General features: G+C 53.5%; 1 protein-coding gene across 2 annotated transcripts in view; it reads left to right on the top strand.

The window, feature by feature from the left end:
• Positions 1–14048, top strand: part of TUBGCP2 (tubulin gamma complex component 2) — a 26307-nt gene extending 12259 nt beyond the window's left edge. For both annotated transcript variants that reach the window (XM_004438854.3, XM_087432904.1), the window contains exons 6-18: positions 1565–1772; positions 2102–2301; positions 2725–2914; positions 3694–3839; positions 5408–5588; positions 6254–6434; positions 9587–9759; positions 10057–10185; positions 10709–10829; positions 11610–11753; positions 12373–12501; positions 13461–13624; positions 13761–14048. In XM_004438854.3, the coding sequence (XP_004438911.1) occupies positions 1565–1772; positions 2102–2301; positions 2725–2914; positions 3694–3839; positions 5408–5588; positions 6254–6434; positions 9587–9759; positions 10057–10185; positions 10709–10829; positions 11610–11753; positions 12373–12501; positions 13461–13624; positions 13761–13896 (2102 nt within the window). In that variant the 3' untranslated portion in view covers positions 13897–14048. The remainder of the gene's footprint in view (positions 1–1564; positions 1773–2101; positions 2302–2724; positions 2915–3693; positions 3840–5407; positions 5589–6253; positions 6435–9586; positions 9760–10056; positions 10186–10708; positions 10830–11609; positions 11754–12372; positions 12502–13460; positions 13625–13760) is intronic.

Raw genomic sequence — 14048 nt, 5'->3', positions numbered from 1 at the left:
CAACCCAAGTGCCCATCAGTGGATGAATGGATAAAGAAGATGAGGTACACATATACGATGGAATACTACTTGGTTATAAAAAAAGATGAAACCGTGCCATTTGCAACAACATGGATGGACCTTGAGGGCGTTGTGCTAAGCGAAATAAGTCAGATGGAGAAAGACAAATACTGTATGATTTCACTCTGCCTGGTACGTGTGTCAGCTCCACAGCATGGGACCTCAGTGTGACCTCGCGCCAGCATCTTCGTCTGGAAAGCACTGCCTTGGTGGTGCAAATGCTCAGAACGGAGGTGGGCCCCGCCGTGTCACCACTCTGCCTCCTGCCCTCTGTCACACGCTGGCCCAGCACCACAGGCCCCTGCTACAGGCATCCTCCATGCATCCCTCTGGCCTTGTCTCCTGTCCACCCCTTTCCTGTCCCGTGTCCTGTCCACGCTCAGACCCCTGTGTCATCAGTTCAGTTGTCCTTGGCCCTCCCTTCACCTCCACCTGGCAGTACCTCACCCTCTGGACCTACCTGCCTTCTCAGCATGGTGTGCAGCGGCTGCCTGGTGCCCCTCCCACCTCTCAGTGGTCGTTTGTGCCATTCTCAAGTCCCTTCCTGGAGCCAGGGCAGGCCCTCAGGGTGGATGCCCACGCTTGCATGTACCCACCGTCCCTGAGGTCTGTCTTGTCCCTCTCCTTCTGCCTCTGCCTTGGCAGGGCGCAGCCTTGTGGCAGGCCAGGCCATCCCTCCACGTGCTGAGGCCACTGGCTGCCCCCTCGGGTCCTGTCCCTTTGGTGAGTCCTTCTGTCCTCTGGCTTCTCAACTGGCTGTCCCATCCCCTGCCAGTTGGTTTAGTGATTCTCCTCTTTAAAAGTCCTGCCCTGACCCACAGGCCCCCATAGGGCCTGCTGTGCGAAGCCAGGGTAGGGGCAGTTGGACAGAGACACCTTTCTCCTGGTGCTGCCCATGGCTCCCCAGTGTGGTATCTGCCTCAGCGGGTGTCGGGGAGGGCCCTGAGGGGCATCCTAGTGCTGTGAACTGAGAGGCAGGGAGCGCCTGGGCCGTGAGGCGTGTGGCGGGCGCCCCTGGTCGATGGCCCGTGACTGCCCTCGAGACCGTCGGGTGTCGTAAGGCAACCACCTCGTGCTGTGTGTGTTTGGTAGAAATGGTCAGTGTTTTAAAGTTTTTAAAGAAAACCTCGTTTTTGTCCCAGAGCAGCCCAGACTTACCAAGTTGTAATAAACGCTGTGAGGACGGCTCATGTTGGAAGTGCTTTTTAAGCTCTGAACTTTTTCGAGGCCAGGCGTCCATCTGAGCGCAGAGGTGCTCGTTTGCGCAGGGCTCCAGGGCTTCACTGCCTGTCGGTCAGCGCCTCTCCTGTGCTTTTGGAATCTCAAGCCAGTGGGATCAGTCGGAGCCAAATGAACGGCTTAATTTTTATGTTATAAATGTTTGAGGAAATTACACAGAGGGAGATGAGTGCGAGTGTGACTTGTACTGAGTAGATCATGTCAGGAGGTCACTGGGAAGGGGGAGGCGAGGCGAGTCGCCCCCAGCCGGTGTCTGTGTCCACAGGCACGCTGCCCCTGGCCTCCCAGGAGTCAGCTGTCGTGGAGGACCTGCTCTACGTGCTGGTGGGTGTGGACGGCAGGTACATCACTGCCCAGCCACTCGCTGGCAGGCAGAGCCGGACCTTTCTCGTGGACCCCAACCTGGACCTGTCCATCAGGGAGCTGGTGAACAGGATCCTCCCAGTGGCTGCCAGTTACTCCACTGTGACCAGGTAGGCACCAGATGGGACCCAGTGCTCGATGCTGGCCGTCTCAGATACACACAGACCCCAGAGTCGCACTTGGTGCCTGTAAAGATCATTCAAGTCCTCTTCTTAGGAAAGTCCCCATCTTGTTGCGACCCAGCTTCACTCCTGGCATGATTTTGAAGGGCCTGGGGACAAGTGCAGGGAGCCCGCTGTCCCCAGGTTCCCTCTGGGGAGAAGAGCTTGAGTGGGTCATCTGCTTCCTCTTTGTGGATGGGACTCAGAACATCTGATCTCTTACCTGAAAACGTAGCTCTCACCTTCTCAAGGGTGCTCAGTGCTTCATCTCCTCGTAGGTTCATTGAAGAGAAGTCTTCCTTTGAATATGGGCAGGTGAACCACGCCTTGGCGGCCGCCATGAGGACCCTGGTGAAGGAGTACCTGATCCTGGTCACGCAGCTGGAGCAGCTACAGAGGCAAGGCCTCTTGTCACTGCAGAAGCTCTGGTTCTACATCCAGCCAGCCATGCGTACCGTGGACATCCTGGCCTCCCTCGGTATGCGCCCACCCGGCATCTCAGCCAGGCCAGGAGAGCCTGTGGGCACTTGGGCAGCACACAGGTTGTTTGCGTGGTGGAACGGTTCCTGGCGTGTGCAGATGAGATGTGGGTAGTATCGCGGGAGGGACCTCAGGCCAGGGTGCTAGTCATTTGTTTCTTACTTTTGGACACCAGGGTGTGAGGCTGAAGCATGTGTTGCTTCGTGTGTTATTAATTTGCATGAGGAAAACTCTGGAAGCTCTTATTGGTGAACTTTAGTTAGCAACTACAACTTTATAGTTTGAGTATATCCCAAAAAAGAAGTGGCTGTGCCTGTGAGGAGGTTGGAGGTGAACTAGGAGGTTCTGGTCTGTCTGCCAGAACAGCCAGGAGAGCCGTGGGCAGCCCCTCTCGGCACTGAGTGCCGCCTTCTCTGTGCAGCCACCTCAGTGGATAAAGGCGAGTGTGTCGGAGGGTCGACCCTGAGCCTCCTCCACGACCGTAGCTTCAACTACACGGGCGACAGCCAGGCGCAGGAGCTGTGCCTGTACCTCACCAAGGCCGCCAGCGTGCCCTACTTCGAGATCCTGGAGAAGTGGATCTACAGAGGGATCATTAATGACCCGTACAGGTAAGATCTGAAGGAGAGTGGACGTCCGCGTGCAGCTGCGCAGCCAGGGAGGCAGCGTCCCACTGGCTGCTCTTCGGCGGCTTTATCCTGTTGTGTGGAAGACGTTAAAATCACCTCAGATCAGGGGCTTTTCACCTCCTTTTGTGGGCTTCCTTCACGGTCTCAGTTCTGTGGGCTCCTTCCTCAGTGTGATGTATTTAAATGCACAAAATGAAATATGTCGGCTCATAAATGATTCTATTATGTTGAGATATATTTGTCAAAGTATTTTAAAAATAAATTTGTGGTCTAGAAATAGTATTTCTCTATAACGACCAAAATAATAAAATCTGTGGTGAGGGGCCTAATAAAGAATGCAGCTCCCAAATCCTGAGGCGCCAGGGAGATTCGAAGCATCATGTGAAGGCGTCTGGTCTCCGTTGGTGACAGGCACACGTGCCCCTGACGTGCGTGTCATCTTCTTGCCACGTTCATGACAAAAGGAGACGCTAGATTCCAGGAATAAGGGGTGGACACAAAGGTGATCAACTTCCCATCCAGCTCTGTGGACCGAGTGCTCTCTGAACCCTGCTCCAAAGTGAGGTTGGGCGTTTATTTTAAGTCACAAGTGAGAATTGGCTGTGGTGAGACTGTTTGGCCTCCGTGGAGCCCTATGGAGCCTGTTGGCCTCTTGTGCTCTCAGCTGACGAGGGGAGCACTCGTGCAGGGAGCACATGGCCTCCCTTCTGCATGTCTCCTCCAGAATCTACTCGTTACCCGAGAGCATTCTGTTTTTCCAGCGAGTTCATGGTTGAGGAGCACGAGCTGCGGAAAGAGAAGATCCAGGAGGATTACAATGACAAGTACTGGGACCAGAGGTACACCGTGGTCCAGCGGCAGATCCCGTCCTTCCTGCAGAAGATGGTGGGCAAGATCCTTAGCACAGGTGACGCCGCGGGGCAGAGGTGGGCGCTGGGGGTACAACAGGCCTCGCACCCGGGGCCCCACCTTCCCGGGCGTGTGCTCGGTCATTGTGTCCCTGCCAGAGGGCAGGCGCCCAGCTGTGCACGCAGCAAGCGCTGAGGATGTAGGCCGCCTTCCTGTGCCTGGGCGTCATCCGTCTGGCTCCTGTGCGCTCTGCTGCGCTTCGTTTTGTTCCCTACCCTAGGAAGTGTCTCACAGGTGGCTTTTCTTCCTCTTTCATTTCGAGAACTCTTACCGCTTAAAAGAAAACTGTTTCTTTACTCACAACACTGACACCAGGTGTGTGGCTTTTCCCCACCAACAGCCAGTTCTCTGTGGACACCTGCTGGGTGTCCTACAAATTAACTCAGTCCTGACACTAACCACCCGGAGTTAGCACGGGCCCCACAGATTAGGGCTCAGTCCCTCAAGACTGCCCGCTCCTCAGACGCCAGTCACAAGGATCGGGTCCCTGGGCCACCCGCACTTCTGTCTGACCTGGCTACAAGTCAGGGGTTCTCGTGACCCCTCAGGTTAGATAATTTGCTGTAACCGCTCATAGAGCTCAGGGAAACGGTTTACTTACTTGATTGCTGGTTTGTTATAAAGGACACAGTGAACAGCCAGATGAAGTGGTCCAGGGACGAGGTCTGGAAGGGTCCCGAGCACAGGAGCTTCTGTCCCCGTGGAGTTGGGGTGTGCCGCCTTCCTGGCAGGTGGATGTGTCCACTAACCTGGAGGCTCTCCAAACCCCTTTGTTTAGGGTTTTTAAGGAGGTTCCATTACACAGGCATGGTTGATGAAATGATTGGCCATTGGCGATTAATTCAATCCCCAGCCCCCGCTCCCCTCCCCAGAGGTCCAGCCCTCTAATCACAGGGTTTGTTCCTCGGGCCACTAGCCCATCCTAGAGCTGTCTAGGGGCTGCCACGATTCTCCCCCTGAGCAGAAACACAGGAGTGGTTGGAAGAGGCTTACGAATAACGAAGAATGCTCTTCTCACCCCCTGTCACTCAGGAAATCCCAAGGGTTTTAGGAGCTCAGTGCTAGGAACTAGAGACAAGACCAAATATATATTTCTTACTGTATCACCATGTCACTATAGGAAAGCAGCCAAGGACACAGACCCCACTGGGCCAGCAGTGTTTTTACTCACCACCATGTAGGTCAGGAACTCAGCTTAGAAATGTGTTTGGCTCCCCCCAACCCCCCGAAGACATGCCACCGGCCTGGCTCTGAGAGCTGAGCTGTCTGGGGCAGGGTTGGGAGATGATTTAGAATCTGGTTCTCATAAGGCTTTTTGAAATTATTTCTGTGCTCTGATTAGAAAAATCCAGGAAAAAGAGCCTAGCAAGTCACAGCAGAGGTGCCTCTGCCCTCGAGAGGTGGCAGTTGTTCCTCTGTGGAAGGTGGGCTCTAGAACTGCTCTTGCGTTACCTGTGCTTCCAGTCCTCTGGCTAGTGTTTGGGCTGTGATATGTGAGCTTCAGGCCTGCAATTTACTGTATCTGTAATAAACATTTTAGTCTGCTTTCCTCCATCTCTTTTTCAGGAAAGTATCTCAACGTGGTCAGAGAGTGTGGTCACGATGTCACTTGCCCAGTGGCCAAAGAGATCATCTACACGTTGAAGGAGCGGGCGTACGTGGAGCAAATCGAGAAGGCTTTTAACTATGCCAGCAAGGTCCTGCTGGGCTTCCTGATGGAGGAGAAGGAGCTCGTGGCGCACCTGAGGTGTGCTCTTCACCGCGCATGGGCTGCTCGCCACTCACACAGCGCACACTGTCTGCAGTGTTTGCCCGAGATCGGAAATTTGCTTTCAGCCGTTCTGTTTTGTCGTTTTAAAAATGGGCATGCCTCCAGGTTGTCTCCAGCCTGAGAACTTGGCACCTCTGTGACCTCCCACCTCGGTGCTTCCTGCCCAACATCTGCAGAGGTCTTCCCCAGGGGCCAGCGGAGGGCAGCGTCTGCCCGTGTCACCTTGTCTGAGGTGGCCCAGCTCGCCAGCCCTGCTCCCTGCCAGGGGCCACCCGCCCTCCTCAGCCCCCTACAGTGACCTCCTCAGCTCTTTTCTGGCAGCATCTCCTGCTGCACAGCCTGGCTCAGTGGTCCTGTGCCCCGTCCTGAGAGCTGTTCACTTCAGCTCCTTGTAAGCTGACCACAAGCCCCACCCTTGTGTAAACGTAATTCTTGGTAGGAAGCTCTGGACACTGGTGGGTGTGGGTGCTGTGCTCAGCACTCCCACCTCATCACCCCGAGTGCTCATTTTGGTGGGAGCCCTTTGTGTGCTGTGATTTTTCCTCGTCAGTCCCCTGCCCGTGTTTGTCCAAGAGTCCAGGCTGTTCTGCGTGTCAGGCATGCTCACTGATGTCTGCTCTCGCCTTCGCCCGCTCTCGTAGGTCCATCAAGCGCTACTTCCTGATGGACCAGGGGGACTTCTTCGTGCACTTCATGGACCTCACTGAGGAGGAGCTGAAGAAGCCGGTGGACGACATCACGCCCACCCGCCTGGAGGCGCTGCTGGAGCTGGCCCTGCGCATGAGCACCGCCAACACGGACCCCTTCAAGGACGACCTTAAGGTGGGTGGGGCCAGGGCCTACCTCTGACCCTGCTCCTGAAGACGTGGGACGGCTGCCTGAGAAAGACGTTGACATAAAAACACGGTAGGGTGCTGGCCTGGTTACTTAGTGGTTAAGTGCACACGCCCCACTTCTGCAGCCTGGGGTTTGCCAGTTCGGATCCTGGGTGCGGACCTGTGCACCACTCATCAAGCCATGCTGAGGTGGTGTCCCACATAGAGCAACTAGAAGGATGTACAACTAGGGTATACAACTGTGTGCTGGGGCTTTGGGGAGAAAAAAGGAAAGAAGGGAGGAACATTGGCAACAGATGTTAGCTCAGGGCCTATCGTCCTCAAAAAAAACACAGTAGAAACCAACTCTGACAAATATTTTTTTTGCCTCAGTTGAAAGTGTTTTTTTCTTTCATTCTGCTAATGCGATTGATTTTCATATGTTGAACCATCCTTGTGTCCCAGGAATAAATCCCACTTTGTCACGGTGTTTGGTCCTTTTAACGTGCTGCTGGATGTGGTGTGCTAGCGTAGCCATGAGGATTTTGGCATCTGTGTTTGTCAGAGATGCTGGTCTGTAGTTTCGTGTGTCTGTCTGGCTTTAGTGTCGGGTGATGGTGGCCTTGTAGGTTGAGCTTGGAAGTGTTCCCTCCTCTGCAGTGTTTTAGAAGAGTTTCAGGAGGATTCATTCGTTAATTGTTCTTTAAATGTTTGGTAGAATTCACCAGTAAAGTCATTTGGACATGGCCTCGTCTTTCTTGAAAGGTTTTGATGATTTCTTCCATCTCCTCACTGGTTAGGGTCAGCTCAGATTTCCTCTTCTTGAGTCAGTTTTGGTGGTTTGTGTGCCCCTCGGGATTTGGGTAGGTGTTAGTGTTCACGATCCTTATTTCTGTTTGGTTGAAAGTAACATCTTTGCCTTCCTTTCTTTTTCTTTTTCTTTTTTTTTTTTTTTTTTTTGGTGAGGAAGATTAGCCCTGAGCTAACATCTTCTGCCAATCCTCCTCTTTTTGCTGAGGACGATTGGCCCTGGGCTAACATCCATGCCCATCTTCCTCTACTTTATATGTGGGACGCCTGCCACAGCATGGCTTGATGAGCGGTGAGTAGTCCGCGCCGAGGATCTGAACCTGTGAACCCCAGGCTGCCTGAAGCGGAGCGTGCGAATTTAACCACTACACCACCAAGCAGGCCCCCCTGCCTTCCTTTCTGATGTTGGTAACTTGAGGCTTTTTTTTAGTCAGTGGAGCTAAAAGTTTGTCAATTTTGTTGATGTCAAGGAACCAGCTTTTAGTTTCTTTGCTTTTCTCTGTTGTTTTTCTTTCTCCATTTTGTTTATCTCTGTTCTGGTCTTTTTTATTTCCTTCTTTCTGCTAGCTTTGGGTTAGTTTGCTCTTTTTCTAGTTTCTAAAGTTAGGTTATCGATCTTTCTTCTCTCTCTTTTTTTTTAATTTATTTATTTTTTTATGAGGAGGACTAGCCCTGAGCCAGCATCCGATGCCAATCCTCACCTTTTTTTCCCTTGAGGAATATTGGCCCTGGGCTAACATCCGTGCCCATCTCTCTCTACTTTATATGGGACGCCGCCACAGCATGGCTTGACAAGCCGTGCGTCAGTGCGCGCCCGGGATCCCAATCAGCGAACCCCGGGCCGCCACAGCAGAGCACGTGCACTTAACCACTTGCGCCCCCGGGCGGCCCCCGATCTTTCTTCTCTTAACGCAGGCGTTTATCGCCGTGCGTTTCCCTCCGAGCACTATGCTCACCACATCCCAAGTTGTGTGTTGTGTGTCCATTTCCGTTTGTCTCAGGTTTTTTCTCATTTCCCTCGTGGTTTCTTCTTTGAGCCATTTGTTTTTAAGAGTGTGTTTAATGTTCACATATTTGTGAGTTTCCCAGTTTTCCTTCTGTTAACTGATTTCTGACTTCATCTGTTGTGGTCACAGAACGCTTCATATGATCTCAGTTTTGGGGCCGCACAGTGGTCTCTCCTGGAGAAGGTTCTGCGTGCAGCTGAGAATGTGTGTGGGAAGGCCCTGTGGGTGTCCAGTTGGTCCACTGTGGTCAAGTCCTCTCTTAGTGACCTTCCGTCTGGTTGTCTGTCCCTTGTTGAAAGTGGGGTGTGGATGTCATCAACTGTTACTGTAGAATGTGTCTCTTCCTAATTCTGTCAGTTCTTGCTTTGTATATTTTTGGGTCTGTTTTTAGGTCTGGGAGTATTTTTATAGGATAAATTTCTAGAAGTGAAATCATTGGATCAGAAGATACAGCCATTGTACATCTAGACTGATCTTACTGGAATCTGGTCTCTGCAGACCCTGGGCCGCACAGCTGAGGAGGGGCCGTCATCCACACACTCGGCGTGTCCGTCTGTCCATCGGCTATTTGTGTTTCTTCTTCATTCTTTGTCCCTCATTGTGGTTCTTCTCTCTTGTTTCCGATCATGTCATTCTTCTTACTGATTTATAAGAACTCTGTCACACTGTCCGTGGCATGTCGTTGGCCCTTAATAAATATTTGAATAAATCGATTTGTGGACAGGACTCTGCCCATTGTAACTGTCATATTTTCCGCCAGACGTGTTTCATCTTTCGACCTGGGCCTGCTGCTTATTGTGGTACAAGGTTTAAATCTGAAGGATTCAGATTTTCCTCACTTGCCCTTGTGGCTTCTCATTTATACCATCAGGGGGTATTTTTAAAGGAATTCCTCTGTAGTTTTCTTTTTCTGCTTTCATGGGAAGTGGTTTAATTTTTGTTTTTTATTTATTTTTATTTTTTTAATTTTATTTATTTATTTTTTCCCCCAAAGCCCCAGTAGATAGTTGTATGTCATAGCTGCACATCCTTCTAGTTGCTGTATGTGGGACACGGCCTCAGCATGGCCGGAGAAGCAGTGCGTCGGTGCGCACCCGGGATCCGAACCCCGGTCGCCAGCAGCGGAGCACGCTCACTTAACTGCTAAGCCATGGGGCTGGCCCAAGTTTAATTTTTGAATTAGGATTTATCAGTAGATGTTTTGTTTCTTAAGCCGGCCTCCAAGATTTAGGATCTGACTTCCGAGGAGCCCACCCTCATCCTGGTCTCGCTCTTCCAGCTCATGATGTAGGGGTAGGGTGTAGGGTCAGGACCTGATGCCTTTTCTTTCTCTCTCCCCAAGATTGACCTGATGCCTCATGACCTCATCACTCAGCTTCTGCGGGTTCTGGCCATCGAGACCAAGCAGGAGAAGGCGATGGTCCATGCCGACCCCACTGAGCTCACGCTGAGCGGCCTGGAGGCATTCTCTTTTGACTACGTTGTCAAGTGGCCCCTGTCACTGATTATTAACAGGTGAGCCTTGGTCCCTCTGGGCGCCAGCTTCAGTAGATATTTATCCAGATTTGCCAGGAAGAAAGGATTGTCCTCGCCTGGCAACTGCCTACTTTTGCAGAGCGTTGGAGGCAGCTCTCTGCGTCTGTCTATGGCCAGCGATTACCTGGCACCTCACGGCCAGGGTGCAGAACTGTGTGTCGGTGACATGGGAGCCCGGGCCGTGCTCTGTGCCACAAGCCTCGTTTATGATGTCTAATGCCTGCAACAAGCACGAGGTGTCAGTCACAATCCTACGTACCTTTTCCTTCTTTGCAGGAAAGCCCTGACCCGCTATCAGATGCTCTTCAGGCACATGTTCTACTGCAAACACGTGGAGCGGCAGCTCTGCAACGTTTGGATCAGCAACAAGACCGCCAAGCAGGACTCACTGCACTCCGCCAAGTGGTACGTCCTCCCTCTGCTCGTGACGCTTCCCTCAAAGCAGGATGGCTTCGTGCTTCACACCTTTAAAAAAGCGGTTTGAGAATGCACATTTGTAGCTTTTAGAGCCATGGCGTTTTTGTGTCGCGCAGCAGCACAGGGCCATTGTCGACCATAAGGGACACTGGCTGTGTCCCCAGCCCTCTGCACTGACCTGCAAGACGGTAGGTGTGTCTGAGCGTGAGCCCTTCAAGGACCTCAAGCTCCTCTGGGGGTTGGGAGTGTTTGTTTCCTCCTCCCGGCACACCTGGCGCTGCATGGTGTTGACAGACCACTCCACTTAAGCCAGAGGCACTTTGCAGACGGTCTGTGGCCCCAAGTGTGGTGTGCCGTGTGTGAGCTGTCGTTGAGCTGCAGGCGTGGTGTTGCGAGTGGTGCCCCTGACGACCGCCCCTGCCTGGCGGAGGCGGAAGCGGCTGGTGCTTCTCAGGTGCCGAGGAGGTCCTGGCTCTGCTTCTCCTCTGAAACCGTCCGTATGCTCCCTCAGGTTTGCTGGTGCTTTCACTCTGCGGCAGCGAATGCTTAATTTTGTCCAGAATATTCAGTACTATATGATGTTTGAAGTGATGGAACCAACCTGGCATATCCTTGAGAAAAACCTGAAATCCGTGAGTTGTAGCACTTAGAAGGCTCTATACCAACGAAGATATGTTTCACGAAATAGTGTCTTCAGAGAAGAGAGTATTGGGTCAGGTGTCAGGGAGGGAACTGCAGGGAACGGATCCCAGAGCTTCGCTGTCCTCTTCCTCCTCGTGTGGAGGGGGCTGCAGGGTGGCCTTCCACTACTCCTGAGCAGCAGTCAGAGAGCGGCGGCCGGGAGGCCAGCAGGGAGCTGGTGGTATCTCTGTGCCTGGTCAGAAGGCAAAGCCCTTTGCACACATGCAGAGAGCAGGTGTCCTTCCAAACATGAAAAGGGAGTGTGAGTGTGAGTGTGTGTGCACGCACGCATGTGTGTGGGCGGTGGCTGTCTGCTCCCGCATGCCACGTCCCTGAGAATGGAGCTGTTTGAACAGCATGGGTGCCTTGCACTCTGAGGGAGCTCTGAGAACCTCAGCACCAGGGGCCCCGCACTCCCACCACAGCACATTCTAGGCCTGTCAGCCAGAGATCTCAACCGTCCCCAAATTCCAGAAGCAGAAAGTGACGAGTAGCAGTATTTCCTCCTTGCTTTCTGTCTTTAAGGAACAAAACCGTGGACCTTTTGGGGCACATTCAGTATCAGTTTCTTTTAGTGGTATTTTGAAGTTTTCCCCCAAAAGACCACAGAGTTGTTTAAAAAATGGAAACAAAACAGAAGTGTATAAAGTAGCCAGAACTGAAGCCTGGAAGGTGTAGAGTTTGTCTCTTGGTGAAGCTGTTCCAAGAGGAGGCTGGTGCCCTCTTTGCAGGCCTCCAACATTGACGACGTGCTGGGGCACCACACGAGCTTCCTGGACAACTGCCTAAAGGACTGCATGCTGACCAACCCCGAGCTACTGAAGGTCTTCTCCAAGCTCATGTCCGTGTGCGTCATGTTCACCAACTGCATGCAGGTGCGGTGCCCCCAGCCCCGCCATGCCTCTGCTTCTCGCTCTCCCTGGGCGTGTCCTGCCTTGAGCCTTGCCCAGTGCTGTGGCAGGGATGGCTGGCTGCAGGGTCTCTGTCCAGGATGTTTTTCTGGACACCCCTTGTGCTCATTTTGTCAGAACTCGAGTTCTTTGATTCAGTTAAGTGTTTATGGGGCACCTGTTATAGGCAGTTGCCCCAAGACGATGGCATAGAGAGTGTTAGGAGGCAGAAGGGGCGACGGGGGGGCTCATGGGGCTCCTGGGTACTGGTGGGGGGTCTGGGTCAGAGGGGCCAGTGGGAGCATGTGGGGAGGTGGCAGAGCCCATGACATGGTGGCTAATCACGCAGGGGACAGGAGCATGTGAACTCGATTCCCTAGACACTTAGGAGCCATGTGGGATTCCCAGATGGAAACACAGTGGAAAGAAACTGTTTTTAGAAAAATTGGCTCGTGAGCCTTGTGACAGGCAGACTTGGAAATCATGTGGGTGCAGCTGGTCATTTCCACCTGCAGCCTCCTGGGTGTCCCAGACAGGAGTGGGGAACTTGTCACGTGGAGCGAATGGGTTGTAACTAACAGAAGCGTTTCTTCCTGACCCCAAGAGGTTTACGCAGAGCATGAAATTAGACAGTGAGCTGGGCCGCCTGACCCTGGAGCACGGCACCATGCTGGGGCCGCCCACGGAGGCCGAGCGGGCCGAGGAGCGCACCCGGAAGGAGCTGGCCAGGAAGGTGCGTGGCCTTGCGGGTTAGTCCAGAAGACCCTCCTTCCTGACCAGACGTGACACGATGTTAGGATTGCAGCGCTTCAAAACCAAACCCACCACCACTGGTTCATTTCTATCTTCCCTTTGATTAAAAAAACACAGTCTTAAAATTAGGTTCCAAACACAAGCAAGAGAGAATCTCCCTTCCCCCCTTGTCCCAGCCTCAGCCCCACTGTGCTCCAGGGCAAGGTTGCAGTTATCCAGAGCAGGTGGTGTGAGGGCGAGCTGCGGGCACGCCCCAAAGGGCAGGTGAGGGCCAGCTGCAGGGAGGCACCTTAGAGCAGGTGAGGGGCGAGCTGTGGGGACACCCCCTAGGGCAGGTGAGGGTGAGCCGGGGGACGCCCCCTAGGGCAGGTGAGGGTGAGCCAGGGAGGCCTCGAAGGGCAGGTGAGGGCGAGCCAGGGCAGGGAGGCCCAGCAGAGGGCCTGGTGCTCAGCAGGCACAGGGCCCTGGGCCCTGTTTACACTATTATTAGGGTCTGTCCTTACCTAGAAGGGTTAGGTGGCTCAGCAGATGCAGGCGTCTGTCTTTTATGGGGCGTGGACAGAGTGGCATGGGCCCTGTGGTGCCAGTGCCAGGTCTGGAGGAGCCCAGGTGGGTACTCCTGTGTCCCCAGTCCGTTCGCCTTGCTGAGAGGCGGCCAGGAGAAAACACGAGTTAGCTTGAAAACCTGAGCTCCATAAAGAAAACCTGAGGTTCTGAGCAGTGGTAGGAGTAGGGTGCCAGCCGTCGAATTATGTCTCTGTGTCCTGTGGTCTCAGGAATTTTAAGATGCCGTAACTTCTTACATTTATGACACAAAAACTTCCTGAAATGCATTTTTGTATTTAAAAAAAAAAAGAGGGAGAAGGAAAGCTGAGCTGCTGGAGAGTCGTGCCAAGGCCCGGGGGCGAGGTGAGCTCACAGGGCTGACGTGTCTTGCAGTACCTGGCCGAGCACGTGGATGCTCCTCAGCTGGCCTCCAGCTTCGAGGCCACCATCAATAAGTTTGATAAGAATTTCTCAGCCTACCTGCTGGACCTTCTGGCCCGACTGAGCGTCTACAGCACCAGCGACTGCGAGCAGGGCATGGCCAGTGTCATCTCCAGGTGGGTGCAGTGGCTCTCCACCACGCCGCTGCCTGTCATGGCCCCAGCCCTGTGTGACTGCGGCCTGGGCCTCCCTTACTGCTCCCCACCCCTGCTTTCTCACCTCCGCCATGCACCCTTCCTTTCCTCCTCGCAGGCTCGACTTCAACGGCTTCTACACAGAGCGCCTGGAGCGCCTCTCTGCAGAGCGAAGCCAGATGGCGGCCCCCCAAGTGCCCGTCCTGCGGGGGCCCCCGGCACCAGCGCCCAGGGTGGTGGTGGCCGCACAGTGAGGCCTTCGGGGCCCTGCACCCGCCTCAACTGAAGGAAGTGCCGCCAGGTGCTACGGATAAATGAGTTCAGGGCTTGTTAATCAAATATTCTTGAAACACGTGTGTTGTGTGTGTTGTTAGCGTTTAAACATAAAGTCTGGGTGTCGTCTGTG

Source organism: Ceratotherium simum, chromosome 6, assembly GCF_057802395.1.
Source record: "Ceratotherium simum simum isolate JZ-2026a chromosome 6, ASM5780239v1, whole genome shotgun sequence".
Classification (NCBI taxonomy): Eukaryota; Metazoa; Chordata; class Mammalia; order Perissodactyla; family Rhinocerotidae; genus Ceratotherium; species Ceratotherium simum.
Note: the sequence above shows the minus strand (reverse complement) of the source record. Positions and strands in the feature narration are given on the sequence as shown.